Source organism: Sus scrofa, chromosome 11, assembly GCF_000003025.6.
Source record: "Sus scrofa isolate TJ Tabasco breed Duroc chromosome 11, Sscrofa11.1, whole genome shotgun sequence".
Lineage (NCBI taxonomy): Eukaryota > Metazoa > Chordata > Mammalia > Artiodactyla > Suidae > Sus > Sus scrofa.
In genome coordinates, this window is record NC_010453.5 from 47,571,299 (window position 1) to 47,596,726 (window position 25,428).

At 40.0% G+C, this 25,428-nt stretch overlaps 1 protein-coding gene across 9 annotated transcripts in view; it reads right to left on the reverse strand.

Annotated features, from left to right (window-relative positions):
* The window catches only part of TBC1D4 (TBC1 domain family member 4), a 217,121-nt gene that overhangs the window by 27,491 nt on the left and 164,202 nt on the right, over positions 1–25,428 (reverse strand). For 3 of the 9 annotated variants that reach the window (XM_021065667.1, XM_021065673.1, XM_021065674.1), the window contains exons 9-14: positions 24,427–24,501; positions 22,879–23,105; positions 20,957–21,121; positions 15,945–15,968; positions 6,498–6,658; positions 3,408–3,617 (exon numbers count right to left, since the gene is read on the reverse strand). In XM_021065667.1, coding sequence (XP_020921326.1) covers positions 3,408–3,617; positions 6,498–6,658; positions 15,945–15,968; positions 20,957–21,121; positions 22,879–23,105; positions 24,427–24,501 — 862 coding nt within the window. Of the gene's footprint in view, positions 1–3,407; positions 3,618–3,712; positions 4,266–6,497; positions 6,659–15,944; positions 15,969–20,956; positions 21,122–22,878; positions 23,106–24,426; positions 24,502–25,428 lie in introns of those variants that run through there. The other 6 variants (XM_021065672.1, XM_021065675.1, XM_021065669.1 and 3 more) reach the window with 5 other exon arrangements.

The following is a 25,428-nucleotide window of genomic DNA, read 5'->3' on the forward strand; positions in this document are numbered from 1 at the left end:
AATTTCCAATATGACCAGCATGTTTTCTAAAACCTAGTATTTGTAATGTTTTATTGCATTTGAAAAACCATACCAAATAACTTAGGAATCAACCACTAACCTTTTCTTAAAAAGAACATTAAAAAAAAAAAAACCTGAGAATATATGAAAGGTTCTCAAATTTTGAATCATTTCATGTAAAAAAAATATTAACTTTCTCAGGAGGTTTTATTCTGTATCTTACAGATGATAACGCCGCTAAAAGCATTAAAAAAACAAGCCATGTCTGCTATGCTAGAAATTTCAATTTTTTGACAAATGTGATAGCCTCAGAAGTGACACCTTGCTCATTTTAACACCATGAATATGTTAATATTTTACATATGACATTTGTGAGAAGACAATGCCTCATGCTAACCTTGACTTGAGAAATATTTGATCACGGTAACCTGATACATTTCTATACCTGTTTCCAGAGTTACCAGCACTGCCCTTAGGAACACTAAGTCCTATATTCCTGTGTCCATTTTTAATCATCTTTAAGAGTAAAATTCATTTTATTGAAACTAACACTACTTTCACTTTTCAAAATGATACAGAATTCTCTCTCATTTGATGATCTAAAATCTAAGCCCAGAGTTCATCAAAAGAAATGCAACTACTGGAGTTCCCGCTGTGGTACAACGGGATCGGCGGCATCTTTGGAGCACTGGGACACACGTTTAATCCCTGGCCCAGCACAGTAGGTTAAGGATCCGGCATTGCTGAAGCAGAAGCATGGGTCACAACTGTAGTTCAGGTTTGATCCCTGGTCTGGGAACTCCATGTGCCACGGGGCAGCCAAAAAAAAAAAAAAAAAAAAAAAAAAGGAAAATAGAAGAAGAAAAAAAAGCAAATACTAACTTCACTTGGTCTTTATCTTGAAGAACTGATTCCAAAAGGGAAGAAGGGAGAAAAAACATGTGAGTGTATTTCTTCTCTTTCACTAGGACCACACTGAACAGGAGATATCTGTAACTATTCAAGCTCCAGGGCTCAACCACCTTACCTGCTGCAACACAAATCTTTGTCATGCATCCAAAGTCCTCGACAGCACAAAAACAACAGCAGAATGAGTATTACTCTTTACTTACTGTTTAAAGCCATTACAAAAGAACTAAAATATCTTACAATAGGCTGTGATTCCAGCAGGCCAGTAAAAATTTATACGTGAAAGTCCAGATAGAATCAAACGATAAATTGCACTACCAAAAAAAAAAAAAAAAAAAAAAAAAAAAAAAAAATCCTCCTGGACACCACTAGGTGGCAGTCTAACACAGTTTAGCTTTGCTTCTCTATATTTGCTTTGTGTTTCTGTGATTATCAATTTTTAAAAAGAAGCTAGTTCATTAAAGCTAATAATAAACATAATTCTACATATATTTACTAATGATATCCCTCACAATGGACAAAGCATAATATTTCCTCTGATTTTTTTTTTCCTCCAACCTTCTCTAGATCATTCATTACTCATTTAAAATCATCATCATCTACTAAGTGCAGGTCACAGGCCCTGAAGATAAAGAGCTGAGTAAGAGCAGTTAATATCTGCTTTCAACTGGTTAACGAGGCAAGAGCAAAGAATCATGAAGAAATGCTTATCCGCTGGCTAAAAATTTTAGCGGATTAAGCTATTTTTTGTCTGTTACGTTAAGTACAGAAATACAGAACTGACAAAGGCTTCTGTTCATATATTCTAAATGTTACCTCCTCTCTTATTCTTCCACTTTATACAGTAAAACTGACCTCAGAATACACAGAGTCATTTGTATTAAAACATTCCAGTTCCTTAAGCTAACCCAGATAGTTGAGAAACTCTATGGTGTACTGGGAAAAAGCCCAAGAATTAGGATAAATAAACTAGAGTTTTAATACTTGTTCTGCAGTACAACACTGTTTGATCTTGGGTTAATTCCTTAGCCTCCCCAGGCCAGTCACTAACAGCTGCAGAATGAAGAATGGAGCTAAATAATCTCTAAGGCCATATCCAGTTCAAATAACCTATGATTCTAAAATTACCCGTTAATATTTAATATAATATTCTACTGCACATACTCCCAACTGTTAATGAGTACAATTTCATGCTTTAAGTGTTTTAAGGAAATAACCGTTTTTTCCAGCCTCTTTTTCTATTTACGAGTTAGTTCAAGATATAATCAATTACATAAAAATATAAACCCAACTCCTTTCAAAAAATCTATGGAAGCTTCAGTTGCCGTACCATTTATCACACCAAACTTTTAAAAAGCTTGTCGATAACGATTAATTGCATTTTTAACTTGAAAAAAAAAGATTTATTTCCTAAGGATGTTTAGAAATCTTATGTACTTTTCTTTCTGCTAAGGACAGAGCAATAAAGAAAAATTATGCCCTAGCAAGCTAAATAAATATTAAAAATTTAATTGGACTACAGGCATAGTAAGAAGAATCTATAAGATCCATGAAGAACACAGAAACGTGAATGCCTTCACTGAAAAAGCTTTTTTGGAAGACAACATACTAAAAGCAAGTCTGAGAAGAACCTAGATTATTTATATTTTTCCGATAATCTTAAAAGGCAAAGGGTCCACTTAAGTTAAATCTTTCATTTTACAAATCTTAAAAAACAAGGCCTTTTTATGTTAAGTAATTTTCCCAAGATAATGGCATTGGTACATTTTTCAGATTTCGGTACTGTGTGCACAGCTTCCTGTGTGTGATTCTATCAGTGCTGGGGGTAAATAACATCATTATTTCAAAGTTTAGAAAACACATTCTAAAGCATTTGGTTTTCATAAGGCAATAAAGTGCTACAAATAGCATAATAGCTGTTATAAATTATCCATTTATCAATTTAATGATTCCAATAGGAATGTTGTAAATAGCGAATTTATAAAACAGTAAAAACATTGACACCTTGATAAGTAATTAGACAGCTGAACTGGATACAATATAATTCATCTGAAATAGGCACATTTCTTATTTACAATTAGCCTGAAATTTGAAAATCATATTCAACAAGACATGAACTTGCTTGTTCACATTTGAAGTTCTTTAAGAGATATTAATGATATTAAATCATATTAAACTTTCAATCATATTAAACACATTGACTTCACTATATACATTCTATTACCTTCTATCATTCGATCACCCAAATATCCTCTAAAAGAGTCTGATGTTTTAAATCCAGTCAACAAAAAGGCAATTTTCTTAAGCTGACTTTTCCCAGGACATAACCACCTCATACACCAGAAAGAAACTATTTCAATCAGTAGCTATTCTAGTAAAAGCGGGCACACAGTCCGAGAATGAGGGCAGGTCTGTCTGAGGGCAGGACAGTTTTAACAAACTACACCTTTACACCATGGTATCATATCCTATCGTTGAGCCCCGTTTGAATGGCTAACCTTCAAGTTTCTGGTTTTCTTTTTCCATTCGAAGCAACAGGATTTGCTGGTGTATAGCTTTTCTCCACAAACTCCTCAGTTCTTCCGACTTTTTCCTTCCTTCCACCTTTTCCGTGTCATCTTCAACAGATGTGAATATAACCAGCGGTTCCTCCTCCATGGTTGGCGCCAGAGGGGACAGTGGCAGCAGCTCACTCCTGTCCAGTCCATCTGCAGAGAAGAAAACAGTGAGCGGCATTCCTAAGCAGTCACCCAGACGACAGAGGTTCTCTCTAGACTTGACACTCTCTCCTCCTATAGTCTACCTTTAAAGAGAGTCACAAAGCCGCTGTCCCAGGAACTGTGAGTTTCTGGAACCAATGATTTAAGTAAATTCACTAGCCTGAATTCCCCTTTCGGATTTCCCTCTCCCAGTGAAATGAAAGCGTAGGTAATTTCACCACTTCTTCTTTCGGCACAAAAGGACTCAGAAGCTAGATGCTCCAAAGTGACCTGGCCTTTCCCCAGAGTGCAACACTTCTGCAATTTAGGTATGTGGACTCTCTGTGCGAGAAACTAAAAGATTCCGTCAGGAGGTGGTAGTGTGATCGCCTAAGGTCTACTCCTTACATCAGAACCTGTCCAGAGAAAAGCAGCTGAGAGACTCTGGCCATGGCCTGGCTCACTCAGCATCTCTGGGCATTCCTGCAACGCTGTGACCCAATTTCCAGGGCTCGTTCTCTCCCTCTGTTCCAGGTCATCTTTTGCACTGTCGCCAATTCTTTTCCTGTTAACAAACAAGAGGAGCTCTCATTGCGGCTCAGTGGTAACAAACCCAACTAGGATCCATGAGAACTCGGGTTTGATGGCGGGCCTCACTCAGTGGGTTAAGGATCCAGCATAGCTGTGAGGTGCAGTGTAGGTCACAGACACAGCTTGGATCCCACGTTGCAGTGGCTGTGATGTAGGTTGGCAGGGGCAGCTCCAATTCACCCCCTAGCCTGGGAACTTCTGTATGTCGCAGATGCGGCCCTAAAAAGATAAAAACAAAACAAAACAAAAAACCACCACCTGATTTTGTGTCTTAAAAATTTCAATGGTTGCCTACATCCCAAAGAACAAAATCCAAACGCCTGGGAATGGCATATAGATCCCTTCAGACTTTGGCATCGAGAACCTTGCCAGCTCCCAGGCTGCTCTCATCACACGGAATTTCTCAGAACTCCCTGACCCACAAAGTTCTAATGACTCTACAGCTTTTCTTTCTTTCTTTCTTTCTTTTTTTTTTTTTTTTTTTTTTTTTTGTCTTTTTTTTGCTATTTCTTGGGCCGCTCCCCGCGGCATATAGAGATTCCCAGGCTAGGGGTCTAATCGGAGCCATAGCCACCAGCCTACACCAAAGCCACAGCAACGCATGATCCGAGCCGCATCTGCAACCTGCACCACAGCTCATGGCAATGCCGGATCGTCAACCCACTGAGCAAGGGCAGGGACTGAACCCGCAACCTCATGGTTCCTAGTCGGATTCGTTAACCACTGCGCCACGACGGGAACTCCTCTACAGCTTTTCTAGTTCCTCTTTCGGAAAGACACTTTTCCCAGCAGTAAGTTTAAATAAATATCTAACTTTACTGTGAAGCTTTCTCGGACCACCCCAGGCAGAGTTAATTTCATCTCTAGAAATGCTTTTTCCTTGATTTTTTTGTCCCTTTATTAACTGATCTCTGCCCTACCCTTATTGTTTACTTCCTTAATAAACTATTTTTTTAATTTAAACGCATGCATAGAATACTTAGTACCCTTGGATTTTGGCTTTCTTGGTTTGAGAATTGCCCTCTAAACACCACTCCATTTTGATATGTTGGATTTTGACATTTTCTTCTTTCTGGTTTCTAGGAACACAGGTTTCAGTCTCCAAACACAAGTAATTTTTTAGTTGTCCTCTAATTCTTCCTCCCTTCCTTTTCCAGTGTGATTACAGAATACTGTATAAATAATCAGGATTGTCAGCAATTTATTCAAAACTCGTTATAGCTAAGTACATAACTAATTTTTAATTCTCCCATGTGTGCTAAAAATGAATGAATGTTCTCAATAAGTGGCGAGGTTCTATATAAATGTCTGATCAAGCTTATGCAACTGTGTTTTTCAAATACGATTCCTCTATATTTTATTTCCAGAGAGGAATATGTTAAAATCTCCCAGGAGAGCTATTTACTTATTCATTCATTTCTCCCCACAATTCTATAGAGTGTTATTTTCTAGCTCTCAAAGCTGTATAATTATGGGTGTTCTCGTCATTCTTAAATCTTTTTTGTTTATTCTTATATTTACTTTGCCCTTTTGGGCATTTTGCTTTAATTTCTTATTGGTCTAATGAGCAAAGGCAGCTGCTAGTGCTCTCTTTTTGCATATTTCTCTAGTGAATCTGGATCCATTTCTTTACTGTTCAACATTTCTACCTTCCTCTGTTCTGAGTGACTCGTAAAAAAAAAAAAAATGTTGCTTTTCTGATAATAAAAAGATCTATGACGTCTTTTCTAGCATTACGCTGGCTTCCCATACATTAGGGAGCAGGCCTCTTCCTCTTCACAGGTTTGGGGAAATCATATATTCACTCATTCATTTAATCGTTTGTTCACTCTTTTTTTTTTCTTTTGGTCTGTCTTTTTAGGGCCACACCCGCAGCATACGGAGGTTCCCAGGCTAGGGGTCCAGTCAGAGCTATAGCCGCCGGCCTACACCAGAGCCACAGCAACACCAGATCTGAGCCTCATCTGCAACCTACACCAAAGCTCACGGCAATGCCAGATCCTTAACCCACTGAAGGAGGCCAGGGATCGAACCCGCAACCTCATGGTTCCTAGTCAGATTCATTTCCGCTGTACCACGATGAGAATTCCTGTTTATTCATTCTTCACTCAACAAGCGTTTGCTGAATATCTGATAGGTTTTAATGATATCCGAGAGGTTAACCACTATATTGGATATAAAAAGAGAAATTATTTCTCCACTGCAACCACTTTAACATCTTTATACTAAAGCACCGAATTCCATCCCCTAATTTATGCTGCCAGGAAGGGAAAACCGTTTCCTGAGTACCACACGGACCCTGCTGCTGCATTGCTGACGGAGATTTGTTCATGGGCGAGGCAACCCTAAGAAAGATGCGCTGTCGCCAGGAAATTCGGCGAGGAGTGACGGGGGTTCCTCCAGTGTTTAGCGACTCATTGCTGCAGGTGGATGAGGTCCTTTTCCTCCCCTCTCCATCGCTGTAGGAAAGCACAAAAATATACAGCTTGTAAGGGGAACTGTATCACATGATCCTTCACAACCAAATGGTAGCACAAGCCATTCACAAGTTCCAGGACGGGCAAGCACAAGCCACAGGCACCATGGAGCACTGCATCCCTGGTCACCCAGGCCACCGCATCCTGGGACAGATGCGGTCCAGGCCACAGCTCAGTCATCAGAAGCTCACCTGTTTCTACTCATTCCACAGCAGCCCACCACTCCAAGTTCTAACCTGAGCAAAAGTAGTATTTATACAAAGGAGTGAAGGCTGGAGTTCCCGTAGTGGCACAGTGGTTAACGAATCTGACTAGGAACCATGAGGTTGCAGGTTCGATCCCTGGCCTTGCTCAGTGGGTTAAGGATCTGGCATTGCCATGAGCTGTGGTGTAGGTCACAGACGCAGCTCGGATCGCAAGTTGCTGTGGCTCTGGCGTCGGCCAGCAGCTACAGCTCCGATTGGACCCCTAGCCTGGGAACCTCCATATGCCGAGGGAGCGGCCCTAGAAAAGGCAAAAAAAAAGAAAAAAAGAAAAAAAAATGAGTAAAGGCTGATTAACTAATGAATCCATGCTTTGCTAAAAAAACCTAAAATTAGTAGTATATTCAAAACAATGTAAATATTTCAAGAAAGGCTCCTGAGGAGCTTTTCGTATAGCTCTTTTGGGATGGGCTAACAAGATAGCTTCTAGTCTTCTGTAACTGTTAACCATCTCCAAAGTGTTACCTACCCATAGCTGAATCACGACAGAAAGAAACCTGAACAAAGGCAGAATGGTCAACCTTGGGATTATTATTTCTGTTTTCTGGCTGCACCTGCATCATGCAGAAGTTCTCGGGCCAGGGATTTAACCCACGCCACAGCAGCGACCTGAGCCACTGCACTGTCAGTGTCAGATCCTTAACCTGCTGAGCCACACAGGAACTCCAACCATGGGATTATTGTGAGGTGATATATTAAAGAAAAAAGTGTGGCCAATAAGATTGGATAGGTTACATTTTAAAATATTAAACACAAAGTTTTTAATGGCTGTTGTGGCTCAGTGGGTTAGGGACCCAACCTTGTCTCTGTGACATATGGGTTTGTGCCCTGGCCTCACTCAGTGGGTTAAGAATCTGGCCTTGCTGCAAGTTGCAGCATAGATCTCACATGCAGCTTGGATCTGGTGTTGCTGTGGCTGTTGTGTAGGCCTCATCTGCAGCTCTCAACTGACCCCTAGCCTGAGAACTTCCAGATGCTGCAGGGGAAGCTGTAAAAATAAAAAATAAAATAAAATAAAATAATTAAACAGATTTCTTTAGAGCAAGACTACCTAGAGATTGTAATACGCTGGCATGTATTGTGACTCTCCAAAGGGAAATAGTATACAGAAATTTCCTAACTTAAATTATTTGACCCCAGAATCACCTTCCTTTTTTTTTTTTTTTTTTTTTTTCAGAAGGGTTGGCAGTTGGGGATGTCACATCTTTCTATGTTAGTGCTTTGTAAAACAAACATGCAGAAATGCTGCTCTGCTCTAAGAATTTCATTTCTAGGAAAGAGCACTCTAAATGACACTGGGGCTATCTGCAAGAAAAGGTCATTGGGGGAGAAAAAAAAAAAGGTCATTATGACTCAAACTTACTTTTGAAACCAACACTATCAGCAGTCAAAATACCATGCAATGACTATTGCTACTTGTGGTGGGAATATTTTACCCTTTGTAAATTTTGTTTGTTTGTTTTTCTTTTTAGAGCTGTACCTGCAGCATATGGAAGCTACTGGTCTAGGGGTCAAATCAGAGCTGCTGCTGAGGCCTATACAACAGCCACAGCAGTGCTAGATCCAAGCTGCATCTGTGACCCATGCCACAGCTCGCAGCAATGCCAGATCCTTAATTCACTGAATGAGGCCAGGGATCAAACCTGAATCCTCAAGGACACTATGCTGGGTTCTTTTAAGTTTTAAAGCCTTTGAGCTTTCCTGAGAGAATGATGAAGATAATATTTACAGGAGATGACACCAATGAGTGAAGGCACAGAACTTCTGATGGAGCCAGGAAGTGTTCGTAGTTAGGGCAGAAGTGAAATTCAGCTGGAAAAGCCATAGCCCTGCTCAGGTACCCAGAGGAACTCACTAGGGCGGAGGCAACCAAAAGTCAGAAAAGCAATTCAGCCCTCGTCTGTGATATGTTTATTTATTTTGTGTATCCACACTCACAGTTATCAGGTAATTCAGTTATTTCTAATCTTGGTATTTTCTGAAACTACTGCTTTGGGGTTAGCTAAATTAAGGTTAAGAAAAAGACATACTGGGAGCTCCTTCATGGCTCAGTGGTTAACAAACCTGACTAGGATCCATGAGGATAAGGGTTTGATCCCTGGCCTCGATCAGTGGGTAAAGGATCTGGTGTTGCCGTGAACTGTGGTATAGGTCAAAGACGCAGCTTGGATCTGGCATTGCTATGGCTCTGGCATAGGCTGGCAGCTACAGCTCCAACTGGACCCCTAGCCTGGGAACTTCCATATGCCACAGGTGCGGCCCTGAAAAGCAAAGAAAGAAGGAAAGAAGGAAGGAAGGAAGGGAGGGAGGGGGGAGGGAGGGAGGGAGGAAGGAAAGAAAGACAGACAGAGAAAGAAAGAGAAAGAAAGAAAGAAAGAAAGAAAGAAAGAAAGAAAGAAAGAAAGAAAGAAAGGGACATACCTTTGAGCTACTAAACAGACAGCAAGTGACATGCTCTATTATGATGCTTCAGAAAGTAGCTGATACACACATTCCAATATAGTCAAACCCACTTTGTTATGTATCCTGGATAAAGTTCTAACCCTCACATGTGTCCACGGTTCAAAACTCTGCAATACTGAATGAGTATGTCCACCTTCGCTTCCACTTTGGAAACCATTAACTCAAATATTTCCCTTTTGGGAACTATGACTCAAACATCCTATATATAATAGTTATACCCTAAAAAACACTCTTAATGTATCTTCATATGTGTAACACTACCTCACTGGCAGTTGTGTGCTAAATGCCTAACTCGAGGGTATATTTATTTCTAGCTTCTAGTGTAGTAACTGGCAATTAATAGTAAGCACTCAACACATAACCATGTAAATTAATATTGTAGGAGTTCCTGTTATGGCTCAGTAGAAATGAACTCAACTAGTATCCATGAGGATACAGGTTCGATCCCTGGCCTCACTCAGTGGGTTACGAATCTGGTGTCACTGTGAGCTTCCGTGTAGGTCACAGAGGCGGCTGGCATCTGGCGTTGCTATGTCTATGGCATGAGTGAGCAGCTACAGCTCCAATGAGACCCCTAGCCTGGGACCTTCCATATGCCGCACCTACAGCCCTAAAAATTGAGTAATTAATATTGTACAACCACAAAAACATTCACTCAGAAGGTTAAGTAAAATGAACAAAAAATATTGTCCAGGCTAACATGTTGGAAATAAATTTTTAAATCTACCTTCTTGAAACTCTTTTGTTGGTAATCACAATTTTTAAATTTTTCTGGCAAAAAGTTCTAATAGCTCCAATCCCCAAAAGCACAGGCTGAGATGGTGCTGGCGCTGGGAGGTACTGACAGAGACAGTACTGGTGATCAACAGCGTAAGGTGTCTTTCTTCCAGTTAAGTAACACATCTACATAAGGGTATCTAATTTAGAATTTGAGCCTAGAAAGCTAAAAGCAACTACTTCAAGGCTTCGCAGGATTAGGTGTTCAAAGAATAGTAGTTTGTCTTGACTCTTTAGTAGCTCTAACAACAAAACCAGAATAAACCAAACCGAGTTCTAAATCTGTATTTTAATGACATAACAAGTGTTTGGATAGAACTAAAATTAAAATTGAGAAGGGCCCCTATCATTTTTATTATTCCCTGTAAAATACACAGTTTGGGGGGGGGGGGGGCTATGTAGTTGATGCATAAGAGACCCATATATTCGCCCTCTATTACAGATTGGAAAATTTCATAACATCTTACATTTTCAATCCTGTAATCTAAATAAATTGCCAAATGACTCATTTTCCTCATTTGTCTGGAATTTAATGGCCAATGATAAGCCAAAAAGTAGCCGTCAAAATATAAGATAATGCTATACCAATAGCAAGAACGTACCTAACAGACCACTGACCCCTTATCATGTCCTGGAAAACGACATCCTGAAAAAGTGGTTTGGTGGCCAAGATAAGGCAAAAGCTGCCCTGCTTCATCTAATAAAAGAAATATGTATTCAGAAGTCAGGATCCAGATAAGGGTTTCAGCAGTCCGTGTATATATGCAACTTACAATAGTTTCCTTTTTGACTTGCATTTAACCAGCAATCTGACATTCCTAAAGTCGTAATTTCAAGAATTAAAACCATGTGACACACTTTTGTGTCTCAAAGTTCTTGCATCTCACTTTGAAAATTTTACTGGGATGAGGGGGAAAAGTTTTTGTTTTGGTGGGGGTCTTGGTTTTGTCTTGATTATTTTTTGGCTTTTTTTTTTTTTTTTTTTTTACTACAACATAAGTTTTCACTTTAACATCTCCTTTAATTAACCTTAGCAGGTAAGCAAGCATAACACTCACCTTTTGAGTAAAAATGAAAAAACAACTTGTGGTGTTTATCAAAGTAATAATAAAGCTAATGCAAGAAGATATCCTGTGTGCCAGGCATTGTTCGAAGCATTTTTACAAGTGTGAACTCATTTCAATGTCACTGCAACCCTATGGGGTAAATGGTATTATGATTCCTATTTATAGTGAGAAAATTGAGGTAGAAAGGAACTACTTTCTTGCCCACAGTCTTACAGAGAAGCAGAGGAGTCAGGATTGAAACCCAGACAGTCCAGAATCCAGACACTAGGCACTGCAGTTTACTATGCCAATGTAAATACGCTTTGCATTAGTTCAGACAAAGCACTATTGGTTCATAAAAATCAAGCTGCCGGGACTCCCAGGATCCCCTGTACTTCTGATGAAAAAAAAAATAGTCTCTAATTAGCAGTAAGTCTTTTCAGTCAGTATTTTTTTCCATTTCTTCATGGAATAATGTCATTTCTTTCAGCAAAGAAATAACTTCAGAGTATTACTATACTAGGTGTTCATTTTTATAAACATCTCACTTCCTTTTCTTTGTTTTTGAAATTACTGCATTTCAAAATGTAAGTACTTTTTTATTTTTAAATAAGAGGATCAAATCAAAAATATATTACTATGGTGGAATATACACCAACATATATTGGTAAATTAATTACATTAACATTTTTTTAAATGATGAGGCAAATAGGAACCATCCCCTTATTTTTTCAAATAATCTTTTTCCTCCTTCTTTTGTATTTTGGAATATCAATACGTGCACTATAAAACTGCTTCCCAAGAGATACATTCAGGAAAAGTATTCTGTGCCAGTATTAGCTTTATCAAAAATTTATTTAATTAAAACTTAACAACTTCGAAGCAAATACAATGTGAAGAATGCTCACCTATTTTGGTATTGGTGTATTCTACATTTTCTTTCCTTTTTTCTTTCTTTTCTTTTTTTTTTTTTTTTTTTGGTCTTTTTAGGGCTGCACCTGCAGCATATGGACGTTCTGAGGCTAGCGGTAGAATTAGAGCTGTACCTGCCAGCCTAGGCCACAGCCACAGCCACGTGGGATGCGAGCCACATCTGTGACCTTCACCACAGCTCATGGTAATGCCAGATCCTTAACCCACTGAGTGAAGCCAGGGATCAAACCCATGTCCTTGTGGACACTCATAGGGTTCATTATCACTGAGCCATGACGGGAACTCCGTCTACATATACTTTCTATTACCAGTCATCAATTAATCAAGAACCACAATCTATGAACACACATGAGAGCTTTGCAAGCAGAGAAAAAATCCTGTACTATGTGTGTCATGGTGTGAGCTGGGAGGCATTTCCAAGTCCTTCTGGACACAGCATCAATCAAAATATGGATATAAAATGAACCTCCCACAGAGCTTCAAGACAACTTTTTAATTTATCCTTGACCAAGCAGTTATAGCCTTCAACATATCAACTATAAAATTGATATTATTTTATTTATTTCTTACACAAATGGAATTTTAATGTATACTTGCCTGCTTTAATACAAATTAATTCCAGGGAGTTCCCATCATGGCTCAGCAGTAAGGAACCTGACTAACATCCATGAGGACACGGGTTCAATCCCTGGCCTCACTCAGTGGGTTAAGGATCCTGTGTTGCCATGAGCTGTGGTGTAGGACGAAGACGAGGCTAGGATCCCACGTTGCTGTGGCTGTGGTGTAGTGGTGTAGGCTGGCAGGTGCATCTCCAATTTAACACCTAGCCTGGGAACTTTCATATGCTCCAGATATGGCCCTAAAAAAAGCCAAAAAAAAAAAAAAAAAAAAAGGATTCCGGTAACAATAACACTGGATATGACACAGAATGAAGGTGTTTTAGTGACCACTCACAGGGACTCAACGTCAAGAAAGACGCAGTTAAGTTTTATTTCCTACCAGGACTAACACGCGGATACACTTTTCACACAGGTGAACTCTTAGGCCTGGACCAGTCTCACAAGGTGGTGCTCTGCTGGGTAGCAAATGACAGCCCATCCTCTAACCCCCTAGCACCCATCTAAAACTACCAGCATCATAAAGCCCAAATAAAAGGCTGCACACTGATTAAATCTATGTCTAAGTCACAATATATTATAACTCAAGATAGAAACAAAACTTGATTAATGTCACAGCATCATTCAACAGAAACTGAAAAGGCTTCCTCTTTGTAAATGCCTCAAGAAAGGCTGCATAGAACAGCACCGTGGTTAAACTTGAGGTTTTTCCCCATAGGACCCACAGTACAATTTAACTCATAATTGCTTCTGGGGCACAAATAGCTTATCTAAGTCCGGGCTTTAAGTGGGTATGCATCTATCATCCTATAGAAAATCTTTACTAATTATATAAAATTAAGAGTGAGCTATTCTAGTGGAAATCAATAGATGGCATTTGAGCTGAATCAGAGATAAACTGATCAGTGGAACCATGTGTAAATCAAAAATAAACAAAAAAGAAGAAAAAGAATTCTCTTTCCTAGGAGTTCCCGTTGTGGCACAGCAAAAATGAATCTGACTAGTAACCATGAGGATGCGGGTTTAATCCCTGACCTCGCTCCGTGGGTTAAGGATCCAGTGTTGCCGTGAGCTGTGGTGTAGGTTGCAGATGCACCTTGGATCCTGTATTGCTGTGGCTGTGGCTGTGGCTGTGGCTGGCAGCTACAGCTCCCATTGGACCCCTAGCCTGGGAACCTCCATATACTGCAAGTGCAGCCCTAAAAAGCACACACACACACACACACACACACACACACACACACACACACACAAGAATTTTCTTTCCTAAACCATACACTGACTGAATAAAAAAATTAAGTTCTCTGCTTTGGAATTTAAAATATCTCTGAGTATCCCGTTTGCTTACTCACCTCTTCATAATGTAAGATTATGAAAATGATATCAAGCAAGAAATGAAACTGCTGTGGGGCTCAATCTAACCATACGGAAAATAAAGAAATTCTAGGCCAGATGATCCCTAAGGTAATAATACACAGAAGTGGTCTTACACCCAACTATTAAAAAAATGTAGGTCCTAAAAGGATACACAGGAAAGCCTAACATTTCTGTTGGGCTTTTAAAAGTAGATAAAAAAATATTACTGAAGTGGTCTTATACCCAACCATTAAAAAATGTAGGTCAGCTACAAGTCTCCAAAAAGTCACTTTTTATCTTAGTGTGGCCAAAATCATTTTTTTCTCCTTGAACCTCTCCTGCTAGTCCAATCTTTATTCCTGGATTATACTCCCACCAGAAAGAAATCTAAATGTCAATGGCCTCAAACAGGAAGGTGGGATGTGTGTTTTCCAGTGGGCTTGTGATAGGAGCAAAGCAGAGAAACTACAATAAAGCAAAGAATAATCTTTTTTTTTTTTTTTCTAGGCCCACATCCACGGCGTATGGAGGTTCCCAGGCTAGGGGTCTAATTGGAGCTACAGCTGCTAGCCTACACCACAGCCACAGCAATGTGGGATCCAAGCTGCGTCTGCAACGTATACCACAGCTCACAGCAACACCAGATCCTTAACCCACTGAGCAAGGCCAGGGACCAAACCCGCAACCTCATGATTCCTAGTTGGATTCGTTAACCGCTGAGCCACAACGGCAACTCCAGCAAAGAATAATCTTTTTAAGTTAAGTTGTTCAGCCATGATTCTGGACATTCACCACAAAAAGCTTGTGGGTCAAGGGGAGAAAATGTCATCACAGATGGGGTCAGACTTCCATAATAAGGAAGTCGGTATTTTCCTATACCCAGCCCCGTGGGAGGTCTGGAAGGCCTCAGCAGTATCTCCAAGGAACCAATGTGTCAGGAATTAAGAAGAACAGAAAGATACTAATAAATGTCTTCAGTGAAAGCCAGATTGGACTTTTTTGTGTGTGTTTTTTTTGTTTGTTTGTGTTTTTGGTCTTTTTAGGGCTGCACCCTCAGCATATGGAAGCTCCCAGGCTAGGGGTCAAATTGGGGCTATACCTGTAGGCCTAAGCCAGTGACAGCAACTCAGGATCTAAGCCACATCTGCAGCCTACACCATAGCTCATGGCAACACAGGATCCTTAGCCCACTGAGCAAGGCCTGGGATCATCAAGCCCGCATCCTCGTGGATACGAGTCGGGCTCATTATCACTGAGCCACGACAGGAACTCCAGACCAGATTCCATTTTCTGAGTCTGTTTCTTTTAGGATTCTCATTTCTGCATCTTCTTGGGACTGGAAATAAACTCCTTCAATGTACATATGCACCTCCAAATTAGCACATTCATTTCTATTAGTTCAAAATTTAAATGAACTGTGGGCTTCGATCGAAGCCTATGGAAATGTCAATGTGGAACAGAGTAGAAACAGGATTTTTGTTTGCAATCAGCCTTTCATACGATCATTCATGATCTTTGATTACACCAGGCATCACATTTCTTCACAGCCCGGGAAGGATGGCATGCATTCAGGAGACAGACAAAACTGATTTTTTTTTTTTTTTTTTACCGCACCCGTGTAATGTGGAAGTTCCCGGGCCAAGAATCAAACCTGCGACGCAATTGTGGTTTGCACCACAGCCGTGGCAACGCTGGATCCTTAACCCACTGCACCACGAGGGAACTTCCCAAAGTTGATGCTTAAATTAATGGTGACCATCAGGTGGAAGAATGAATACATTTTTTAAATGAAAATATTTAGACCTCTAATCACCTTGATTCTGAAGCAGTGTCCTGTCTAGTAAACAGGGAAACAAGGAAGGGCATTAGCACAGAGAAGAGAGATGTCCCAAACCAGAGTTTAGAATAAAAAGATATCCCCAATAAGACACCAAAGAACACGGCTAAGCTCAATAATAGACCATAATGAGTGATTACACTATTTTGATCAGTGCATATGAGAGAACTAAAGAACCAAAACTGTACCACAAAGTACTTAATCAGCAAAAATCTTATTTTCTCATTTTAAAAGTTTTATAAGGGAAGTAATGACTGTCATTGACTTCTGGCTAGTGAATTTCCACATAAATTATTTTTTAAATAAAAGCTTAAAAGCTGAGAAGCAATAATAAGGAGGAACAAAGATGCTTGTCTATAACAGGAGGTACTATATTTGATATATATATATTTGATATATCACACACAATTATATTTTAGCTACTAAACAATTAAATAAAATTAAGCTTTTAAGAATCAAGTCCTGGTAAGGTGAAACAAAACATTTGCATACTTGCTTTCCTTTAGCATTTCAACGTTGTGCAAATGAACCTACCACTCAATAACTGTGATATTAAAGATATCTTGCCTTCTTTTTCTCAGCCTGCTTAAAAACAATAAACTACATGTTTTTAATAATTCAGAATAGTGGTCCTGGAGAAGGATGCTTAATCTGAATTTCAAATTTCAAATTAACCTGAGCTTTAAATAGTACCTTAGGAGTTCCCTACGTGGCTCAGTGGTTAACAAACCCGACTAGGATCCACAAGGATGCAGGTTCGATCCCTGCCTTGCTCAGTGGGTTGGGGATCTGGTGTTGCCGTGAGCTGTGGTGTAGGTCATAGACACAGCTCAGATCTGGTGTTGCTGTGGCTGTAGCGTAGGCCGGCAGCTACAGCTCCGATTAGACCCCTAGCCTGGAAACCTCCATGTGCCTCAGGTGCAGCCCTAAAAAGACAAAAATAATAATAATAATACATTAGCCTATGTGCCAACCCACCCTCTGCCTTACTTGCCTGTGAATATTTAGAGATTCACTCCATGCATCTAATAAGATATGAGGTACCCAAGTGAAAATTACATTTCACAGTATTCTGGACCTCTCCCTCTCATTATTCTGAACTGTTCCAAATATCATGGTAATTGTGTGCATAAGATGTTTTCTCTGATACCAGTGATAACAAGAAAAAGAGAGTTCAGAAATTACTGGCTTAAAACCACACGCATGAATATCTTAGGAAATAAATACACACTAAAGTGTAGAGAGTAAAGGGACTTGATGTGGGCAATCTACTCATAAATGGCTTAGAATAAAGAAAAATATATGCATATATGTATGCATATATATGTATGCAATCAGACAGAATGATAAAGCAAATGTGGTAAATGTAAAAAAATTGATGATCTTGGATAAATGGTTAGCAGTTCTCCACAATATTTGTGCAACCTTCCTGTAAATTTGAAATTATTTCACAATATCCTTTTTTTTTTCTTTTCTTTTCTAGGGCCGCAACCGCGGCATATGGAGGTTCCCAGGCTAGGGGTCTAATCGGAGCTGTAGCTGTCAGCCTACGCCAGAGCCACAGCAACTCGGGATCCGAGCTGCATCTGCAACCCACAGCACAGGTCACAGCAATGCCGGATCCTTAACTCACTGAGCGAGGCCAGGGATCAAACCCACAACCTCATAGTTCCTAGTCAGATTCGTTAACCACTGAGACACAATGGAACTCCCATGATATCATTTAAAAAAATCTCTCCAAGATTATAACTAGTAAATGTGTGTCTAAGTAACTTACTAACTGAAATTATTAAGAATTTTGTCCAACAGTTTTACTACTGTATAAAAAATCAATAATGCACAGGGTAGTTTCTCGGTGGCTCAGTGGGTTAAAGACCCAGCTCTGTCATTTGCTGTGGCTCTGGCTGCTGCTGTGGCAGGGGTTCAATCCCTGGCCCAGGAATTTCTGCATGACTGTGTGGGCAGCCAAAGAAAAAGCACACAGGTGTATACCTCTAAAGATACGTACAACAATACCCCAGGAGAATATGCTTTAAAAGCCAAAATACTAGAAATAACCCATATGCCCGTGGGCAAATGAATGGATTGACTGTGATACAGTAAATAAAATACTATTCAGCAATAAAAGTGAATGAACTGAAGTGCATACAAAAATAGGCATGAATCTCATAAAGTAATATTCGGTGAAAGAAGTGAGATGAAACAGAATTTATGCTGTATCATTCCATTTATAGAAAGTTTAAAACCAGGCAAAACTAAACTATGGTATTCGAGGTCAGGATGAGGGGTGGAGACTGGGTGGGGAAATGGGAGGAGCTGGAGGGGTGCTGGTAGCACTCCATTTAGTGACTGGGTGGGGGTGACAGGGGCGGGTGCTCACTCTGTGATAAGACACGATGCTGTCTGCTTAGGATCGGTGTACTTTTTAATGAAAATGTTAAAGTGTCTTTTTGGCCTTTTGATCCTATACTGTCAAATTACAAAACATTGTACAAAAAGTAAACAAAAATACAAAAAAAAAAAAAAATAGCGCTCTCTGATTTTTTTTTTTTTTTTTTTTTTGGTCTTTTTGCCTTTTCTAGGGCTGCTCCCGTGGCATATGGAGGTTCCCAGGCTAGGAGTCGAATCGGAGCTATAGTCCTCCGGCCTACACCAGAGCCACAGTAACACAGGATCCAAGCCGCGTCTGCACCCTACACCACAGCTCACGGCAATGTCAGATCCTTAACCCACTGAGCAAGAACAGGGATCGAACCCACAACCTCATGGTTCCTAGTCAGATTCGTTAACCACTGAGCCATGACGGGAACTCCAATGCTCTCTGATTTTTAAAACTTCTCAGAGCCAAGAAAACATTACAAAGCGCCAAAAACAGGATGATTTTAATAATGCTTCTGATTTAAAAGCCCTCTGCATGTTTAAATATGTCATTTCAAATGAGATAATGTCAGTGCAAAACTACTTGCCCTCTGACTTCAATATCCTCCTGTTAGAGTGAGGTACACAAGAATGATACCCACACCTAAGCAGAAACTACTGAAGATATATATATAACTTTACATTAAAAACTCTAATCTTGGAGTTCCCATCGTGGCGCAGCAGAAACAAATCCGACTAGGAACCATAAAGTTGAGGGTTGGATCCCTGGCCTTGCTCAGTGGGTTGGGGATCCGGTGTTGCCGTGAGCTGTGGTGTAGGTCGCAGACACGGCTCGGATCCTGAGTTGCTGTGGTTGTGGCGTAGGCAGGCAACAGCTCCAATTAGACCTCTAACCTGGGAATCTTCATATGCTGCAGGTGTGGCCCTAAAAAAGACAGAAGACAAAAACAAACAAAAAAACCTCTAATCTTTTTTAAAAGTCACTGCTTTTATACTCTATAACCAATTCATAGCTCATCTTCAACCTTCTTGGTGGCTTTCCCTAATTGTCACCTTCAGGCACTGTTCTGCTTCTGGAAGGAAACAAAGATTCTCCTGCTGCTCATTTGAACAAAACAAGGGGAAATTGCAAATGGGTGTCACGGGAAGCATTGTATTCTTATTAATAGGTACTACTACAGAGATAATAAGACAAACTGACATTTTGATAGGTATACATTCTCAGTTCTCCAAATTCATTGCTTCTTCAATATACATTATGCTAATTTTATGGCTAACTTCTTGTAAATCTTCTGCCATAAGGTTGTCCCTGAAAAACCCTTTAAAATCAATTCTGCACCAACTACCTTCACTAGAAATTCACTGTTTGAACATAACTTTGTACTAATTCAGAAGAAAGTTCAGATTCAAAATTTTATTAATCCAACATTAATTACTGTTCTTGGGGTACCAAAAAATTGACACACATAGATAAGAGATATTCACAGATAACTCAAGGGTTATTCTAATTTAACTAGTTATCGTGGGTTACCTAACTACACGCTAATTTTTGGATTTCCTAAGTCTAAAAGAAAGGAAGTGGAAAGAATACCTAGGAAGGTCTGAGTGGCACACAGGCTCATTTTTAGCATGTATTCCTCTCCCTGATTGCGAGAATTGCCAATTATCAATCAATACTCATCAGCAAGAGAGTGGGTAAACTCTGGTCTATTAAATGGAATACTATACAGCAATAAAAATGAATGGCTCAAGCTACACATAAAAATAGCAATGACTCTCAGAAACGTCTAAGGCAACAACAACCCCTTTAAAAGAACTTCCAACTTATTCTAGCACTTTCCAAATACTAGACTATCCCACTGAGAATGTGCAAGATCAGTGAGATTTCACAATTTCAAAAAAATGTAAAATCAATCATCAAAAAAAATCACATTTGATTTTGTGTAGCTCTAAGAGCAAAGAACAAGGTTTAATATATGCTACACATTTTCAATACTGGGGACAAAAACAAAACAAAATTGAATGTCTACAAGATTCAAGATCTCCCTCATGCTGTCTGAAAGAGTTGCTGACCACATGATCCTGGTACCCATTATGTGACTTAATTCAGAAACATCTATGTCATTGAAAAATCAGAGAAATGCCTAGGAGATATTCCATATACTTAAAATTATAGATATGTCATCTTCATCACTGAGGTACAGTTGTTTAAATCAGTGGCTTTTGGGCTCCCTAAGATATGTCCAGAGAAGGTAAGATTAAAAAGGCATGATCAGGGGAGGATTTCTTAGTATACGTTAGCACTGGGTCTGGTTCCAAACAAAGCAAAGCTTAGACTCTGGGGCGCAAGGCAAAGAAACACACAAAACTGTACAAAAAAACATAATCCAAAAAGTAAGATTATCATGTCACCTAAAAGCTTTGAAACATTGGTTTTAAAAGTTTTCTTCATATTAATTTGAATTGAAACCAATATATTAGAAACAGGTTAGAACAAGCACAAACGGATGCATTCATGTCACTCTAAAATTAATCAGCCACTTCTTAGTAACATATCAGTATATCACTGCAGAAAATGTTGCTTTGCAAACAGAGGACACTGATCTCACCTGATTTCATTTTCATACTGTGGGGACAGTCTACCTGAATTCTGGTAAAAGCTTTTCAGGAAAGAGGGGGCAGTGAAGGAAGGGGCAGAGGAGGAAGTATGAAGACTTGGAAGACTGGTGGAAGAATTATTCTCCTTGTGCATGCGCCGAACTGACGGAAGGCTGCTGAGTACAGAAAATACAGCAAATGCATCTTAATTTATATTTTGGCACAATCTTCATTCACTGTGAAATAGCATAGACACAGGTTCTTGCCATTGATGTAACCAGGGCTCCGTTTATACGGGAAAAAATTTATATGCATGCAGTTCTCTATTAGATGACTATGACCCAGTTCCTTGTCTCACAAACGGAATTCCTTGTCTACACAGCGTTTGTCTCTAAAAAAAACTTTTAACAATTTGAGGACAGAAGGTGTCTGTCTTGACATGCAAAAGATACTTCAAGGGGAAAAAGTAGGAAAGCACAAATAATTACAGGAAACAACTTCCGGAAGGAAACACTGATGATTCGTAGTAGTTCAAGGATCTGATTATTTTTAAGATATAAACCCTTCCAAAAATTTAAGAACATGTTTGATTGCTGGAATTCATCATAATACCTTTAACTTAACAAACATTAAGGTCCCAAGTTCTTTCCTGCAGCCTATGGAATTATGCAGCCATGGGTTTATTGGAATCTCTAAACATCCTACAGACATTTTTTTTTCGAGAAGAGACTTCTCATAGAAAGATTTAACCATGATATAAATAGTACCTTTTTATCTTGACAGAAATCCTTTGAGCATATACATTACAAAATGCAGAAAACATAAGGAAAAATAGAGACATCATTTATAGTTTAAAATAATTAATGTCAAGTTCTTAAAAATGACTTTCATTGGAAAAAAAAGACTTAATGCCTTGGGTAAATATAAATGATCATAAAAAATTTTTGATATGCACATGAGTAATACATTTTCATTTAAAAAATCTGAGGATAATTCTATTAATTTACCTTATTTTCATGTATCATAAATATCTTATTTTTAAATATAGAATCATTCAAAAAAACAGCAGTTCCATTGTATCCTTAAAAGAAATGCTGGTAAACTTGATAACAACTAATATAAAAATTAATCTTCTTTGTACTTAAAGTTGTGGGGGTTGTTTTCCTCTGACTGGGATCCCTATCAGACTGTTTCCTACACCAAACTCATAGGTAGAGGAGAAACAAAATTAGTTCTAGAATATAAATTCTGATTTGTGCTACTCAGTGAGATGTATAATCATTCTACGATTCCCATTTTACTCCCTTTATTATATCTTACCAAATGCCAAATGATTTTGTTAAATCATTTTTTAAACACCATACAATTTCTAATGGACACGTCCCATCAATTATGGTATATGCACCCTTTTGTATAGATTATCACTTTATTCTAGGTAAAATGCTTAACACTTTTTGTACTTGGCTTTAATTTGCTATGAAATAAAATACAGCCAAATTTTATTCCATGTGTAAAGGTAAAGTAGGTGATTTTTTTTTTAACCTTCGAGTCTCATGGTAGGCAACAGGATGTTATTTTCGAATTTGCTGACCGTTTCACGGAAGTCATCATCAAGGAGACACTAAGGAACACGTGTCGTCAGCAGTTTCGTTCAGACCAAACCACCGCCTGATACCTTGCGGCCTCCGTTTTCCTGGGAAATCAACATATTCCCGACCTAAACCTTCTCTCTCTTCTCTTGGGCTGTGTCTTAAAGCTGGCCTGTTGCCCTTAGTAACGAAGGATTTTAGAATTCAATTTATTTTTATGGCCTTTTCTGAACCCCTGAGCGCTGGCTGCAGCACGAGGTCACCACCCCTCTCGACTCCCCAGGGGTCAGCGCCCAGGGCCAGGTGGCCGGGGCTCCCGCTTGCGGAGAGCGGTTTGGACTCACCTGCAATGTTCGCTGGAGCCCTGCCTCAGCAGAGGGGAGCGGACCCCATGAGCCTTCCCATCCTGGAAATTCAGCTTTCTCTTCGTGCTGGAAGGTGGGTGGCTGAACGTGTGGGCCCGTCTTCGAAACTGCGGGGAGTCGGAATCCTCTTCAGGGAACGTCTGCCAAGCGGCGGACAGTGGGGAAGCCGGCGGGGTCCCCGGCGGAGAGTCTCCGGGCGAGTAGTCCTGCAACGCAAGAAGCCAGGCGTCTGCCTCCCTACATGGAGCATGGCAGACCCGCTCCAACACGGAGCTCCGAAGTGACAGGGGGCCTCTTCTTCCTCCTCCTGAGTCACGACAAACTGTTGTTTTGTTTAGTTTTACTCAATCCATGCTGAGGGCTAATCAGTATCACCACCACCCACTTCTGCCGATAAGCAGCTGTAAGACCGCATCCGTGAAGACAGGCCCGAAAGTGAAAGGCTTGATAAGAAAAGGTATCCTTTCCCCCAACCCCTTTGCGGTGCAATGCTATACAGCTACTGTACTTTTCTCTCCGTTGCCAAAAAAGATGAAAAGAGATCCTGACCAAAAGAGGGTGGAGTCTGTATTTACCTACCGACTGCTTTCCATGACTTATCAGTGGCATGTTTCCTGTACTGTCAAAACAATATCACACTGCTTAAGTGTCCCAGGCTCGTGGCAAAAGACTTCAGGAAAATAAAATAAAGCCTGTTAAGTATCTCCCCTCACTGGGGATGTTTCTATCCAACTACGGGTTCCCTGAGGTAAGAAAATCTTAAAAAGACATGAAAAACAGGAAATGAATGAAAAGGGAGCTATGCCGGAATGCCTCTCATATTGCAGGGGGAGACATCATAAATCTTTCAATTTAGACAAGAATGCTGTTTATACTTTCCAGAACAGTCTCCGCCACATAAATGTGTAGTCTGATGAACAATGGATTGGGGCTAATGGACTCATAACTGGACTTAAGTCCTCCATTCTACCAAAAGAAACTATAGTAAAAATATTTTAATATTTTTTCCATTTGAAAAAAAAAAAATAGGTTGCCTTTGCCTTAGGTGACATGTTACAGGAAACAGGAAACCAAACCAACTGAGAATCATCTGTGAAATGAAGAAGAGCTGAATATTGCAGTTAAAAGGGTTAAACATGGGGGGTGGAGAGCAACATGAAAACAGAACAAAAGATGAAAAGATCACCGTGCAAGTGCAGTCATCATATGGCTCCTTTTTCTATGGCTTTGGATCAACAGTTGCTCACAGACAGTCCCCTAAACCCCTGTTATCTCCAAAGAGAAAAAAGCCCCATAGTGCAGCTAGCCAGCCAGGGATGTTTTCCGTCCCACCAAGAGAAAGCTTCAGTTGGGTCAAGAGCAACATGCTACTATCCAGAATCTTCTTTCAAATAATAAAGGCTCAAATATTTATTTTTTTAGTCATAAGGGCTCATAACAAAAATTACTAGGCATGCATATTATCATGTTAGTGTTGGGTTTTGCCCAGTTGCAATGGTAGTGAAAAAGGGAGCTCCGCTTAGATACCTTCTCTGAAGCAAGACTGTTGGACCGTTCAAAGCTGTCCATACTTCCAAGCCGGCCTCTCATTCTGTTAGCTCCCTGAGTGAAGACAAAAAAATTAAAGCATTCATACAGTCTGCATTTTTACTTTTTATTTGTTGCTTGGTTGGTTGGTCTTTTTAGGGCTGCACCAAAGGCATATGGAAGTTCCCAGAGAAGGGGTTGAATCGGAGCTGCAGCTGCTGGCCTACACCACAGGCCCGGTAACGCTGGATCTGAGCCATGTCGGCAACCTACACCACAGCTCATGGCAATGCCAGATCCTTTAACTCACTGAGCAGAGCCAGGGATCGAACCCAAGTCCCTATGGATACTAGTTGGGTTTGTTACCTCTGAGCCACAATGGGAACTCCTGCATTTTTACTTTAAATATTAAAGGCAGCTGCCCCTTTATGTCGGCATTACACGGGAACTTCTGGGGTTCATTCAAATTTGTTGGCAGTATTAACAGCCATCCCCAGCATGGCAAAGAGAACAATTCACACTCTATTTCCATTATTTCTAAATCAGCCATTAGATAACCAGATATTCAGACCACACTTATTGAAGTGACTTTGGTCACAAGGTTAAACATTATTCACCCATAAGACCCAACCCATGAACTTGGTGTTGCAGACAAACACCAACATGGAAGGTACAGCACAACAAATCTTAACAGTTCTAAAGAAAATGGCTTAATACCCACAATTTCCCTACAACCTAGGTCACAGTTTATATTACAGGATTACAATAAACACAGGTTAAAAAAAGAAAACCGGAGTTCCCGTCGTGGCGCAGTGGTTAACGAATCCGACTAGGAACCATGAGGTTGCGGGTTCAGTCCCTGCCCTTGCTCAGTGGGTTAACGATCCGGCGTTGCCGTGAGCTGTGGTGTAGGTTGCAGACGCGGCTCGGATCCCGCGTTGCTGTGGCTCTGGCATAGGCTGGTGGCTACAGCTCCGATTCGACCCCTAGCCTGGGAACCTC